A 15,697-nucleotide genomic window follows, 5' to 3' on the forward strand; every position below is an offset into this window, starting at 1 on the left:
TTTGCAAGTAAACTAATTAAGCCCAGTTATGCCTCTGCACCCGAAAGCCAAAAATATCAGCAAAACCCGGCTCTAATTTTTAACCAACTTGGAAGCATAACCTCAAACTGCTGGAGAATGAAAATTCACACAGGTCAGCTGTCAGCTCTAGCCATGCCAGGAAAGACAGACATGGATATGAAGAGCAATTGCAATAGCTGCATTTTGGATAGCCTTTCCTCTGCTTGTCATTAGTCATCCACAGAGGGGGATGCATCGGAAGATGCAGGGTTCAAAAGACAACTGGAAATGAGACTCCAGCCTCAACCCAGCAATCAGATAATTTCCAAATAGATGAGACTGAGGTGTTGCATATTTGTACTTTATTAGACTCTCAGGGCACAATATTGCTGGTGACACTAAGGCAGCCCCCCTTCCAAATAAGCACAGCCTGGCTTGTTTGGTCCAGCAGACTCTCAGAGAGCATTATGCATGAGGGAGCAAAGGGTCCTTTTTATGTCTGTTCTTCACACCTACCTTCAGCAGACATTTTGGAAACAATGAAAAGCTCTGTAGCACAATTTAACACTTTTTGTCAGAAGCGTCTTTGTTGGAAAAGTCTGTCTGGCTTGGCATGCTTGGAGAGGTAACGGAAACGAGCACCACAAAAGATTTACCACAAATGTTCAGAGATGTATGTTTTATACAATACTACATATATGTACGTTGTTATTATGAATAGTTTGCAATGAGGGAACCGCACTTTGATAACTAGGGGACAGAAAGAGACTTTTGTAACATCCCAGCTGAGCTACTTCACACATGCGTCGCCGCTCCTGTAGCAAGGAGAGATGCAAGTTGCTGACACCACCGGCAGGAATGTGAGAACGTTTCTAAACTGCGCGCTTCTGCACTCAGTTACACAAAATTACTAAATGGAAAGCTGACACATTGTGATTCTACAGGAAAATGTGGCTCGGTGTCTATTTTCCCAGTCCCCAGATTGCGTGCCACTACTCTACGCAGACTGTGAAGGCATTCACAGTCAGCTTCCACATGCCATTGAAATCAAACGTGAGAAGAGGTGTGATCATGCCACCTGAAGGGGAGACCAGAGAATCCGTAGTGGTGCTCAGCCTTGTTTCAAAAATCCTTGGGGAACCAGGCTTCTTGGGCTCTTCAGTGCATGGACAACTTGAGTATTAGGTAGGAGTGAGAGCAGAAAAACCATGTCTGTCAAATTAAGTTATGGGGCAGAAGAGTTCTTTCCTACTGAGCTCCTTATCTCCCAAGGTAAATATCTCAAGTCTTACCACCGCTCTTCCACCAGAGCTGCAGGTTCAAGGGCTGGATTTGTTCTTTCAAACTCGGGAGGGAAGAATTCAAACCGCAGCAGCACCCCTCTGCCCTATTTTACCTTATCAAGTTCAAATAAATGCTCACTCACCCCTCTTCTGCATAAAGATGAAGAGGTCATCCAGGAACTCTTTCCGTTCAGGGTCGCTATCCAGTTCATAGAGCTGGGGGAACACATAAAAATGAAGGCACAATCCACAATGAGACAGATAAAAAAAAATAATAGTATTAGCTGCTTCTAACAGGTGATCTGGTGTTTGTACCAGGGGAATAAAAGGCAGCCACAGGCAAAGAGGCAAAATGAGGAAGGATTCCTTAGCAATTTGGTGGACAAGGCTGCAGTGACAGCTTGAGGACCCTCGTTATGGCTTGCCTCGCTCAGCCCCTCAGTAACTCATCCAGGCACAGCAGAGACTGGCACCCTGAAGAGAACAGGATTCAACTCAGTTAACAGCACTGCTACAGAGCAGGGTTTGAAACCAACTGAAAGCAAAGGGGACAGAAACTATTAAGAAACTGGAAAGAAAGATGAGACAACCAGAAGGAAGGTTACAGTGGTCCAGGGCAGATTAGTGCTCTGTACTTCTGAGACACCAGGGATGTAAACTTCTCTGCAGCTTCTCCTAGCCTCATGATTCCCTCCTTCAGGGATTGTCACTTACGTGACAAACTCCAAGTCCCTTGAAGGGGGAGATGAAAGGATAGAGCTTTCCTGTAACTACTAATGCCTGGCAGGAAAGGCTCCTCCACAATAAGCCAAAAAGCCTTGAAAAATATCAGAAACCAGCCTGGAACCAGTTTGCTGCAGAAATCATTTTACCAAAAGGCTTAAAACCCCAAGCATTTAAAACAAAGTTCAATAGGCAGCTTATTCCAAAGGAGAGGCACTGTATGCTAGCATTATCCACTGATTTTTTAGAAGGGACAGGCATGAGTGTCATCTTACAACTACCTCTTGAACCGAAAAATCTAATTTTCACCTATCAAGAATCCTGTGAGGCCACAAAGTGACAGGTGAAAGGGCTGAAGTCAGTCTCTCGCTGATACAGGAGGATATAGAACAAGACAGAAGACAATGCTGTACATGAAGCAGAATTTAATTCCTTTTCTCGTTTGCACTGAGCAAGAACCCTGCATAACTCCAGGAATTTTTCCGCTGGTTGTAGCTAGTCTTGTGGAGCCGCGCAACAGAAAAGCAAAAATTCACTGGGAAATACGTATTTCAGCCTCTCCGAAGGTGCTGCTAGCTACTTGGTATTCATCTAGTCCAAAAGAAGAGGGGCTTTTTGGGTTCATTTCCTGCGAAGCTCTGTGCTTTCTCACACACTGAGCTCTGGGAAGAAAACACACCAGCGTATTTGCAGAGCAATTAGCTGCACCCTTCAGAAAGAGCCAGCTTAGTTTAAAACGAATTCCTCTGGCTGATGTGACACACAGCCACCACATTCAAATCCACGACCACAGTGCTAATCGGGTTCAAGAAATGAAATACTCTTCTACCAACTGGAGAAAGTATTGACTAAGATTTTAAATGTCAAAAGTCTAGTCATGAAGTCTTAGTTCAAACCATTCTAGTGATCAAAGGCAACAAGACAGCCCAAAATAGCCCAACAAAATAGCAGGTTTGTAGGCAGAGGGCTGCAGGACAAAGCAGTTTTCTTACAAATTCCCTACAGAGGAATAGTGAGGGCTCAGTAGTCACCCTCTGTCACAGATCAGGGAAAGAATTCCCCAAAGTTACCTCTTCCCCAAAATCCCCAGGATCAGACTGACCTTGGCAAAGTCTCGTGAAATTTCTCTTCCTCGGCATCCATCACCTTCGTCGCTCCAGGTCACGTTGCCATTCTAGGGAGAGAGAAATTGAAAGGGTGAAAGGATCGCCAGGGAAAGGCTTTCCGGACAACTCCAGAAAGCTTGCAAATGTGCATTTTTGGGCACAAACACATGCAAAAGCAGCTGCTGGCTTAGACCAAGACTAGAAAGATGGGGGACATTTGTGCATTTGCCACAGCACACTTTCCTGGAATCTCTGACATTCGGTCCAAAATGGGAAGTGGCATTTCACCCTCAGGCAACTACTGAAGGTAGAGGAAGTTTTTCAGCTCTAAGATTTTTCCTGCAGAAATGTGTCTCAAAAAAGTTGTCTTGACACCAGGGAAAACCATTCTAGAGGAAAGTCCTCAACACCTTCAACAGGTGCCTTCCTTCATCTGCTAAACAGAAGTATGCTAACCCCCCAGAAGCAGGTGCTTTGCTGTAATGAGGTCCAACACCTAAATAGAGAGGCACTGCTTTTGCTCCCCATGTCCATCTCTTTACCAAGTGCACATCCTAGAGCCCCCCGTGAAAGGTGCAGGGGTTACCCAGGCGTCCTTCCCTTCTGTTTGCCAGGTGACACCAAACACACTTGGAAATGCCCTTCTGTCCTCACCCCGCTTGCCTGCAAAACCAAAACCAGGGCGTGCTGAAGAAAGAGGGAAATAATCCCACTGGAAAGCTTCTTGCCAACCCAGGACCCTTACTCCTGGAAGCTCCTGGATCTGGATTTTCTCCACAGAAATGGAAAGCTCAGCTTTGCTGGATTAAGGTTCATTCTTCTTAGGCATTAAAAGGATTACTCTAGTTAGGCATATTCTACTTGGTAAATCATCATCCTGAAATGATCACCGGGGCTGGAAACCAGCAGAGGCAGCCTCTGGCTGTACGGCAGGACCAAGACCAGAAGAATGATCCTGAAAAACTGTTCAAGCATCTTTAAACCATAAAATTCATAAAGTTCCAGTATAGCAAGTGCTCCAGAGCCACTCCAGGAAAGAGAACAACCAAATCCACCTGGCAAGGTAGCTTGGACTACCCTGTCCTGATAAACACACAGCATCCTAACGCAGATGGAAAAGCACTGAAGACAGCAAGAGGTTTCAGCACAAAAAAAAGGCATGCGAATTAGAGAGGTTGTCCAATATCTGAAATCTTGGAGTCATCTGGTTGTGACACATACATTGAATTAGAAAGATGAATAGCTCTTGTCAAGGCCAGGCAAAGCTACATTTCCCCCTTTAAAAAACACTGCAGTGAGCTGCCCTAATGCCTGCTGATTTAGTTTGAGCCAGTAATTCCTGCTGGAAAGTCAATTATCCAGTGAGTCCCATCAACTGAAAGATATTTAATGGGGGATTATTGCCACTTCTGTTATGTCAGCTGTTTATTACAGCAGATCAATTCCCAACCCTCTCTAGGAAGAGATCTGAAGAACGGTTTTGTTCGCAGGAGGATTCATCTGGGTGTCCTTTGCTAGCAGAGATTAAAAACACAGGTTTTTTACTAATTACGGTAACATCCAGCTGCTCCTAAAACCCCACTGATTGTTAACTCCGATCAACAAACCTATGTGAACAGTCAGAATAAGAGACAGTCTCTTCAGAAGGCAGCAGCTATTTCCCATCATCAACTTTACACACTCCAAGGCAAAACGATCTGTAGAGGGCTGAGCTGCTTTCTTCCCAAGTTTGTACTTGGTTATAAATCCAGAGAGCAAAACCACTTGTGGTGTTAAACTGGGTGCTCCAAGAAGTAAAACGCTTGCTTTCATAGGGAACTTTGGTCATGCTGAGAGCTTATTCCACTACATTTGAGGACACGGAGAGGAAAGAAGAGGGCTTAAAGGAGACAATTCTGTACTGCCAGTGGGTTTGAACTTGGTAAAATTTCCAGGAACAAAACTTTCCATGGGATTAAAGACTCTTTAGAAGTTATTTTACTTGGTCCATTTGAAGAAAAAGGGTAATTAGAAAAGAATGACAAGATTAAGGTTTGATACGGAGCATAAGCAGAATATATGTACCCTACTTCCCGTACCTACATCCCGAGATGCTCGAGAGCACAGAAGTAATGCTCCCCCACACCTCGCTAGTGAAAAGGAGCTTAAAGCAGGCTGAAGCCATCAGCGTTTTGCCATATGTCCAGAAAGTTGGCAGAGACGGGTATCACCTGGCGTGACACGGAGTGATCTGAGGTGAGAGACAGTGGACAGCATTAGCATTTCCTCCTGCAATGGCTGGAAAGGTTTAAAGCCAGTTACCACTCCCCACGTTAAGCTATCAGAAGAGATAAGGAGAACGCTTCTCATCCACCTCGGTGTCGCGGTGTAAATTGGCAAGGGCGCACTGAAACGACACATGGGCTGCGGAGACACGAGGACAGAGCACAGGTTTGTTTTGGGAAGTGGAGTTGGTGAAGTCTCGGGCTAGCATGAAATGTCAGCTCAGCAGCCGGGGAATAAAGCCTTATTTATTCAGAGAACAGAGCACAAGCACCGACAGGCACTTTCCCAGGCCTCAGCTTTGATCTTGAGGGACTATTCTGCTCACCAAAACCGTTGGGTCCGTGCCAAGGCTACAACCAAAGATACCAAATATTGGCAGCGGTCAGGGCAGCGACCTGAGCACAACTGGAACAGGTAAACCAGTAAAGAGCCCCACGAAGCTGCTGAAGCAAGAGGTGCTCCATACGTAGAATAAACTACATTTTGCACAGCAAGAGAGCTCAGCAGGAGCTTTGGTATCAAGCTTCCTTTCTATTCCTCCTAGGAAAACAAAGTTACCCTATGCTGAGAAGCCCTCCTCCGTATAAACAGCAGGAACCTGAGAAATCAATATATCCTCACAAGTCATTAAAAGACCTTTGTATAAGGCAGGCAATAGTAGCAGGAAGGAAAAAACACTGTTCAGAGAGGCAAGTCATTCTCTGGGGAGAGTCCTGCCTCTCCCTCCACCCGTTTGTATCGAGGGAATTTGCTGATGTTTGACAAACAGCCCTTGCGTTACCAGGGGCAAGAATTTATCTGGTTTCTTGCAGAAAAGCAGCACTGGCTGTGCTCTACCCCCTGATACCGAGCACGAGTGGGAAGGCAGAGGTGTTGGGAAGGGCTGGCCACCTTCACGGCCTGCTGGCAGAGCCAGGGAGCCTTCCCCCCGCTGCAGACACACCTCGGAGGCCACCAGAGCCCCCCCGGACCGCCCTCTCCCCGAGAGGCTGCGGGCCTGGCTTCAGAAGCAATTATATCTGGAGCTATTTTAGGATTACTCCCTAACCACCTGGAATATCTTATTAGAGGGAAGCTCAGATGTCCAGAGCAATTTTGGTTTCCAGTCCCACACTCAAAAGCCAGAGTTAACCCTGAGTTGCCAAGCAGACAGAAAAGGAGATGACAAATGCTTTCCTGCTTCGTCCAGCCCATTCTTTTAAGGACAAAAACATTACAAACAAGCAACCTCAACCCATCCCTGCAGGACACCTACCTCTCAAATACTACCAGCTCGCGTGTCTGTCCCTCCCAGAGACTAGGGAACTAATCAAAACTCTGTGCTCAATAAAAAAAGTGAAGTATTAAGGCAAACAGAAGAGCAGCTCATGGTCTCCTTCTCCAGTTCTGCCTGCACAAATTGCAGCTAGTGCGCAAACAGGGACATTGATGAGAAATTGGAAATGCTCCTTTTCCAGGTCATTGCCCAGTTTCATACAGCTGTTAGAGAGGGGCTCAGCTAAAGCCCAACGGGGTTTTACCAAACTACAAAGTTGTATCCAAATGGCAAATTCTGAACTGGAGAGAACCCACTAAAGCTTTTATATATTAAAGAAAAGAGAAAAAAACTTCTGGCATGAAACTCAAAATCATTCTGCACCTCCTCACTGCAGACCTGCAGTTTTGACAGAGGTTTTAGGCCAGAAATCTGCTGAAATATCCACTTAGGGACAAGGCTAAATGTTGCAGTGAAAAAGAAAGCCTCTCCCCTACCCCGTGGGTTAACTGAAAGCACCGAGTCAATGAAAAGGTACAGGGGCAGCAATTTCAGGATTATCAGAGAATCCACAGAAATTCCTTTTGTGGGTAGAGTTAAGCCTTAGGAAGTGAAACAGATGCTATTATAAAGAAAACTGTTGTACTACAAAACGCTGATAAGATCAGGACTACTGCCCTGAGCTGCAAGTTCTCAACCATGGAGAACCAAGTCATAATTACTGCGTTCACAAGCTGCCTGGTAAAGCTCTGCTGAAATTGGAATAAACCCTTCCCAGTCTTACTAACAACAGAGCTCAATTCAATATCTGCAAGCTTCAAAGATGGGTTTTGAAAACATTTTAGTGATTTCAGGAATGGCAGGGAGGATGGGGAAGGAAAGAAAAAGAATGGACTGAAGTTAACAGATTAATTACTTTTTTATTAAGTTTCTTTTATGTGCTCCCATGACCTAGTGACTGCAGCACCAACACAATTCTTTGCAAAACAGGAATCTGCTTCCTTATCCTTAAGGAAAAGTTGGACTCTTTGTGAATGACTCCTATTCACAAATACTCAGAGGAATTAGCTAAAATGTAAGTGACAAGAAGATTTGTTCAGTGCTATATGGCTGTGGGAAGAGAAATTCTCCCTGCCACATGAGAGTGTCTCAGGTTTACCCTGAAGTGAGAAAACCAGAAGTGTAAGAATACAACACATTCGAGCTCTTTCCACGTACCGTTCTCCAGTGTTAACTAGAATTTCGAGAAATTGGCACCGAAGGAGACAAGCTGCAACTATTCCTAAAGATAAATTTAGCGCCTGAACAATTCCTAAAATAAGCCATATCTTCCCCAGGATATAAATGAGCTTCTCGCTCTGCTCCTTTGCTCTGCTTCCAGATATAGCACAGTCGCTGCAATATAACATAACCTTGATGAAGCCTATGGAATTGCCCCTTGAGATGAAGATCTGGGGGAATTCTCTGATGTCTAATACAAGCTGTGCGTAGGCTGCTGCCTACAGTCACTATCACAAATGGTTTTTTGGTTCTCTTCTCCCACATTATTTGTTATATTAAACACAAAGGAGACTTTGTCACCAAGATCCTGCTCTGCTCCAGCCACTGATGCTGTACTTTAAGATACATATCAGCGTGAACTCCAAGTTAAGGTGCTACAGCCGAAGCAGACTGTCACAGGGATGAAGACTTCATCAAAACAAACCTAAACCATGAATTCAGGAAAAGCAGCGATTGGCAATTTAAGAATTAAAATCTGTTCTTATGGAAAATAGCTTTCAGTAAAAGAGAAACCAAATATCTAACATTGGCTATTAATGAAGAATTCTCCTCCCACTACATCATAAAAAGAAAAATACCCAGTGACCCACGTAAGGAATTAAAAATCCAACCCTTGAATTGGGCCCTGGATATCTGAAATAACTAGGAGGCAAAAAATGTACCGTGTGAAATGCAACGTTTTTATTCCTGGAACCTTCACCCCCTCTGGATTAACGAGTATCTCCTGAGCAATACCTCAATACGCACAACACTCGAGGCACATACTTAAGGTTATGGAATCTCAGCCACTCATTCCTAGACCCTAGAGCAAAAGCAAAGTAATTATTTTAAGCTGACTTATCTTAATAAACACCGTGACCTTTGTAAAAGTTTAGGTCAGGATTTTCAGGAGTGACTGGTGATTTCTGAGCACCTAACATGAGACATCCCCAAAAACCAAACCGCAAACCACTCTCTGAAAGTCAGACAGCTGCTTTATGGAGACTTACCTTGCTGCATTTAAGAAGGCATTAAGTATCAGCTGATGCCTGAAAACCTTGGCTTTATTTTTACATTCCACAAAGGAATGCACGTACTAATGTGCGCGCTGTAGTAACAGCCTGACAAAATTGCTCATGCGAGTGCTGCACACCAGCCTCGAGTGGAAAAGGAGCAAGCAGCACCGGCAAGACAGCGGCTGTGGTCCTGCCTTTCCTACACGGCTCTCCCTGGTAACCAGAGACATCGCCAAGCAATGCAAGAACCCACGGGACGCGGACCCGCACCCAAACATCTGCCAAAAGCAACATTTTCACCCATGGAATTAAAAGCTCATTTTTCTTCAAAGACAGGCAGCCCACAACGCCCTTTTCGAGGCCGGCTGCGGGAGCCTTCGGCTGTCGGAGCCATGATGGATTTGCACGGGATTCAAGCAAGTCCGAGGAGTGAGCTGAGCACACACCCCCCGGCTCTTCTTTCGGGACTGCAACTCCCTGACAAGCAACTCCACTCCCTTCTTGTTTTGTGCTGACAGGATTCCCACCGCCCCTGTGTCATAAGCTGAGCCAGCTCTTTTGTCTGCCAGCTTGTTCTACAATTATTTACTTGGCTGTCCGGGACCGAACAGAACAGGGCTTCATCTTGCTGGTAGTTTCCATCTTTCTGCCACCTTCACGCCACATACCTTCCAGGCAATCTTAGCCTTACACTTTCAAGATACATTTTTCTCCAAGGGCGTCACTTTCAGAAGAACAATCCACACTTGAAAGAAGACATAGAAGTGACTTTTTCCTCCTCTTCCGCAAGCAACAGCCATTATGCATACCACAAATACTCCCAGAGCCGAGCTAGCTGGAAGCAGTGTATGCTGACTGGTTATTAGCCTCCATCTCAACAGAAGCTAAAAAAAGACAAGTTCAGGAATCATTTCGAAAACGAACTGAAGAACACAGGCACTTCTGCATTTGATCCTGATTTTTCTGCCTAAAAACCATTTTACACCCAGACAAAAGAAAAAGCCCCGTATTTTTAAAGCATGCATTTGAAATGAAAAAATTCAAGCAGGGCTCACACTAGAGCAGTGTGCTACCATTGAGCATACAGGATTATGCAGACAGTCCGCAGTTGCACACACATTTCTCCCCCCTTTGCCATCGTGCCAGCCAACAGTTCTTGCCTGCCCCCCCCGATTTATTCCTACCTGCAGGCAGCCCCCCGCTCACCAGCTCTGAACTGGTATACTGCAGTTAAATTTTTACTCCCTGGTATGCAGACTCCACTGGTGAATGCAAACAAGTTGACCTGCAATATTTACCCTACTCAAGGTGAATATACTGCACCAGCATCACTTATACTGGGCACTTCAATATGGCCTTTTAAACACGCCATAGCACCTTAATAACATTGTTCACAGCATGATTATGAACATAAGCCATGCCTCGCTGGGCAGACCATCTAGCCCAGTACTCCATCTTCAGTAACAGCTCCAGGAGACTATTGCGGGACAATATGTGAACCTGCCCACTTTCTGCCATACTTTCCCACCATCCAGAAGCGTTGGAGCACAGCACATCCCTGATATTCCTTTATAATCCATTCCTTAACTTGACGTTCATGAATTTCTCTAATTCCATTCTTTGCTGCTGTACCGTCTGCCTCCCCTGCAGTGAAATAGATTACTTTAATGCAGCAGCAAGAGGGTTTTTCTTTTAGTTTTCCTTCCTGGTGAAGTTTTGTGCACTTTGGCTTCCAGAATAAGTTGGCCTGAAATCGGACTAAGCTGCAACCTACGACCAAAACACTTGATTACTGCTGAAACAGGCCAAAGTAACTGGATCCGTATTAGTGCACAGGATACCAATTGTAAAACAGTATTTTTTTTTTTTTTGCTATTCCACATCAGCTAAGACCAGATCTAGCATGCTTACGGTCCATTTGTCTTCCCAGAACAGGGCAAATGACCTAGGAACCAGGCCTATTAATTCAGTAAGATTCACAGGACTCTCACAAGATAAGCAAGTATTGGAAAGAAGCACAATGACATACTTGTTAGCACCCGCCAAGCTAGAAATAAAAACAGCCACAGACTAATGATAAGTTTGTTGTTGTTTGTGGTTTTTTTTTTTAGAAAGTGATCCCCCTAACAACACCAGAGTCCTGCCTACTATTCTCCACCCAGAGACCTGAAAGAGGAAGTTTTCACCAGTCACTCCAATCCAGTAAATTCTGAAGCAACTTCTCTAGCGACCGTCCCCTGACCGACATATCCACCTTATTTCCCTACAACAGCTTGAGTAACTTTTTTTTTCTGCCCAGCCCCTCCTGAGAAGCAAGCGCAGAGGAAACACAGCAGCAGCTGGTTGCCTGCTGCACCCCACGCACCAGGGCTGCTTCACCAGCATGCTTTACAGCACCGATAGTCACAAACGCCATTCATGTGGCAACTTAGAGGAGTTCCTGCCACATGCATTGGTGTAGAAACACCAAACCGGTACAGTTTTGCAGGAGCAGCTGGGTAGGAGCCTACAGACCACATTAAATGGAATGGGAGAAGAAATAAAGCTTGCTGAGCTTTAGCAGTTCCTCCTCGAACTGCTGCCCGTGGCAGCATAAATCAAATCATCTTGTGCATGCAACCAACAGCTCAGGGGAGAGACTGAGTGCCCACAGCAAACTTTCAAACACCTATGGTTCACCAGCCACCACAAGGCAGCGTCAGCTTTTTTACTTCATAGGGTTTGCAGGAGGGAAGGAAAAAACAGCTCTGTGTTTGTCCACACAAGTTTTCTTAGCTCAAAGAACTTGATCTGAAGCAAAACCTGACCCTCTTCACACTCAGGCTAACATCTGTAGAAAAGGACAATTAAGTTTTCTTTATTTAAACCATGAGTCCTCTGGCTCAATTTCAATACACATAAATGCTGGAAATGTCTCGGAAAGTCTGCTCAAGTCAGCTCTGTAACAAAACAGCACATAAGTGCTACGTAAATTGAAATACCCGCTTACAACAAAGAAAAGAATTCTTGATCCTCTGGCATTTATCTACAAGGAGAAGTAATTCTTCATTCAAACACAGAATCAACCTCCTACCAAAGCCAAGCAGTAGCAAGTCAGCTCCTTCCTCCCCACACACGAAATACAAGGCGGCTCTGCTCGCTCACAGGATCAGTGGCAGGACACGCACTCTTCCCTGCCAGCCCACAGCACCAACCGGACACGCAGCCAAAGTCGCTGCATCCCGGAGGTCTTACACAAAGGGGTTATAGATGTCGTATGTGAAATAACTTGAGCGAGACATTAGCAGGCAAGTGTCTGCACCAAAAATAAATGTAACACCAGCCTGTTCCATTCGGAATGGCAGAGCAGCAGTACAGCAGATAGAAGATAAATGAGCCAAAGATCAAACCTCTACCTCTCCATAAAGGTTCTTACAGATTGGTGCAGTATCTATATCATTAGCTGGAAATCTGTATCTGCAAAGCAAATCGAGTTCTCGTGAAATCTCTTCATAAAAGAATAAACCTGGAAGAGCACACCAGGGAAGCGTCGCTCTCACGTGCCCAGTTCTTGCACTCTTTTCAAAGCACTTGCCAACAGCCAGTGCTTGTAACAGGACACTGGGCTTAAGAAACCCCCGGTCTGACTGAACGTGGTCATTCCTATTCCGAAGGAAGTAATGTTAACACTGACCTGTTTGAGCTGCTCGTCCAACCGCCAGTTCTGGCGTCCAGACGGGGAACCGGAATACGGTTGCTTAGTAGTGTCTTTACCCTGTTCTTCTTTGCCCTGCTGTCCCCGCTGGTGCCCCGAAGCCGGAAGAGGATTAGAGGTAGAGGCCACTCTTTGGTTGTGATGGGCAACTTTGGGAGCATGAAAATATTTCAGAGCAGAGCAGGTTTCTTTTGCAGTCACATCAGCGCCGTCCTCAAGATCTCCACCTTCCAAACCCCCTTCTTCCTCCTCCTCCTCCTCTTCCTCCTCCTCTTCATCCTCCTCTTCCTCTTCTGGCTCCGAATTCATGCTGCTCTGATCAAAAGCCCGCGTAGCTCCGGCTGCAGGTGGGCCTCTGGCCAAGGGACCAACAGCGGAGCCGCCCGAAGCCCTGCCAGATGTGGCTGCTAGGACAGCCTGCTGCACGGCCAGCTGCTGAGTGTAGAGCAGCTGGGCTTCTCTCATCTGCCTCTGCTGTCTCTCCCTGGAATCCATCTGCAGAGGTGTTTGCTGCTTCTGCTGCTGCTTCTGCAGCTGCTCGACCACAGCTTCCAGCTTCATCCCGCAGTTTGCATGGCTGGGAAAAGAGGGGGGCGTTTTTGACTTTATCTGGCAGGGTTCAAGCCCCGACCTTGGGAGATTGGCAGAATCTGAAAGATAGACAAATATTTGTCTGTATGAATATAAAATGCTTTCATCTTTTCCCCAGGAAGAGGATAAATAGAGTGCAAAGCCAATATTCTTTCCTGTGCAGGAGACCGTGAAACAATCAGCTTCATGTTTAACAGCCTCAGGCTCAAACTTGCATTCAATTTTCAGACTGTTTAATTGTATTTTCAAGCTGAACACATTTGCTATAACCTCAGTTTCATATACCCCAAAGACAGCATCTGAAATGCCTTTGTCCACTGTCCCAGCAGTTCATTTTTTTGTCAGAATCCTTCCACGCTTCCTAAATAATTACTTTTGAAATGTTAGGTTTAACATCTAGGGTTTGGTTCTTCTGAAAACACTACCTTAAAAGGAGATAGCTGAGATGAGAAGCTTGACCATATTTCTATTAAAAAATGGGCAGGAATTTATCACACACCAGTTATCTCTAAATTCTTTTATGCTTTTATTACATTACTAAATTCTTTACACTTTATATGTCTTTCTTAAAAACCCCCTATATTTAGCATTATTTTTCCCCAGGAGGGCGAGACGAGAGTAAAGCAAAGACCACTGCAGCCTGAAACAGACTGCCGAGTGCCGAGCAACTCCTGCCTCTGGTTCCCAGAGTTGCCAGCGCATCTCAAGCCCCGGCCGTGGCCTCCCTTCGATTTTCCCAGCCGAAGGACCCGAGAGCTTTCCTAGCTCTCCATTTTGACCTGCAGCAAGCCCATGCTGAGCCAGCACTAGCCTCCTCTTGAGCAAAGACCAACAGAACAGACCGCCGTCAGAGACACGGCTCTGATCTAGAGTAAACCCTAGAAAGACGACTACGCCTTTAATCCCCAACCATCAAAATCGGCATGTGCGTTTTGGACTTTGTGTCACAAACTGGACCTGCTGACAAAGACTGTCCTCAGGTTTTTTTTTTTTAATGTAAAAAGATGCTTAAACAGATCCCTCTTGCTGCCCTTCAAGGTTCATTGATATCAAAATACAGTCAGCTTGCAGAAACAAAGGAAAGGCCAACTACAAACAAGCTACAGAGTCTCCTGGCCACCTCCCACCACCCTGTTTACAACCAGCACTGTGCTATTCAAGCCACATACTTGAAAAAAGAGACTATTTTGCTAACACACATTTTCAAAACAGACACAGTTCTGTTCTAAAACAACAAATAACCTACCAGATACCAGTTTAAAAAGTGAAAGACGTCTTCCAGCACCCCTAGCGCAACTCCAAGTCTTCCTCTAAGGTGGCCAGACCGCGTCTCTCGTGCGAAGCACCCGCGAGCTACGATGCCCAACTCATTTTTCCTCTGCAAACTCTTCCCTGCGCTAAATAACAGCCCATCACCAAAATGAAAAGCCTGGCATTTGCATTTTTATCTAGCAGGCAGAGGCATAGCTTTAGCTTGCAAATGAAACAATATAAAGTGGATTAGTGGTTTGAATGTCAGGAGCAATAATGCATTACCTGGCAGCTGAAAAGAGTCTTAGACTCATTCGGAAGGCACAATACACCATCTGGCCTAGCTCCACACACACACACTCCGCCGGTAAAGCAACAATGAACCGGTGTGGGTGTTGCAACAGCAACCATGAAGCAGGCTAGAGAACCTACAGCCCACACCTTGCTGTATATTGTTGCACCTGAGGCACGGCGAGGTGTCACCTCTCCTGCCTGGGGGATATTCAGCAGGGCGTGCAGTTAATACACGCCTCGGGTACGTTAACGATAATAAATGACCTGATACTCGGTTAACATGCCGAGCAAACACACCTCAGGTGCAGCAACACCCTGGTATGCGGCGCCCGCGTATTTCCTGGAGTTCAGGTACAATAGCCTGTGACAGGTTACGGCAGGATTTATGCGCGGCTGCCGAGGGTTTTCATCAGAGCCCAGCACAAACCTCGCGAGCCTCCAAAAAGATGAAGTTTGGATACAGCAAACACGCCCTCATCGAGTATCGATGGTATTGTGGAGAGGCAGCCAACTTTACAGCGAGCTTTAAGTCAACGAGGAGACGTATTGCTCACAGCAAGTAATTAAGTCACAATATCAGGACAGAGTTTAAGACAACAACTGCAACTAGACTAATAACACGAAACCATTCCAGGTTTTAACACCCATTTTACCCCTCAGCATGGATATTTGCTTACTTTTGGTCTCTCTCCCAACCAAGGCAGTGAAAGGATTCAGTTTAACCTTCAGGTCCTCACGCACCAGCCTTTGTGTGGCTTTTAACCCCTGGGAGAGCACTTTAATTAAAAAGCCCCTTGATTGGAATTTTTAACTAGCGCTATTTGCAGCGTAATTGGGAAAACGCCTGCCTTCGCGCCAACAGCGCTTGGAAAGAGGTTTTCCAAGTGGAAACCACCTGAAAGAGTTAAAGTGTGAGATGAGCAGCCGAGGCCAGCCTGCCTCCCAGCCCCGAGGAAGGG

General features: G+C 45.7%; 1 protein-coding gene across 8 annotated transcripts in view; it reads right to left on the reverse strand.

Annotated features, from left to right (window-relative positions):
• Positions 1-15,697, reverse strand: part of ARID3B (AT-rich interaction domain 3B) — a 37,264-nt gene that overhangs the window by 20,942 nt on the left and 625 nt on the right. For 6 of the 8 annotated variants that reach the window (XM_075160532.1, XM_075160536.1, XM_075160534.1 and 3 more), the window contains exons 2-4: positions 12,582-13,252; positions 3,109-3,180; positions 1,427-1,499 (exon numbers count right to left, since the gene is read on the reverse strand). In XM_075160532.1, coding sequence (XP_075016633.1) covers positions 1,427-1,499; positions 3,109-3,180; positions 12,582-13,163 — 727 coding nt within the window. In that variant the 5' untranslated portion in view covers positions 13,164-13,252. Of the gene's footprint in view, positions 1-1,426; positions 1,500-3,108; positions 3,181-12,581; positions 13,253-14,439; positions 14,624-15,415; positions 15,634-15,697 lie in introns of those variants that run through there. The other 2 variants (XM_075160531.1, XM_075160533.1) reach the window with 2 other exon arrangements.

Source organism: Calonectris borealis, chromosome 11, assembly GCF_964195595.1.
Source record: "Calonectris borealis chromosome 11, bCalBor7.hap1.2, whole genome shotgun sequence".
NCBI lineage: Eukaryota > Metazoa > Chordata > Aves > Procellariiformes > Procellariidae > Calonectris > Calonectris borealis.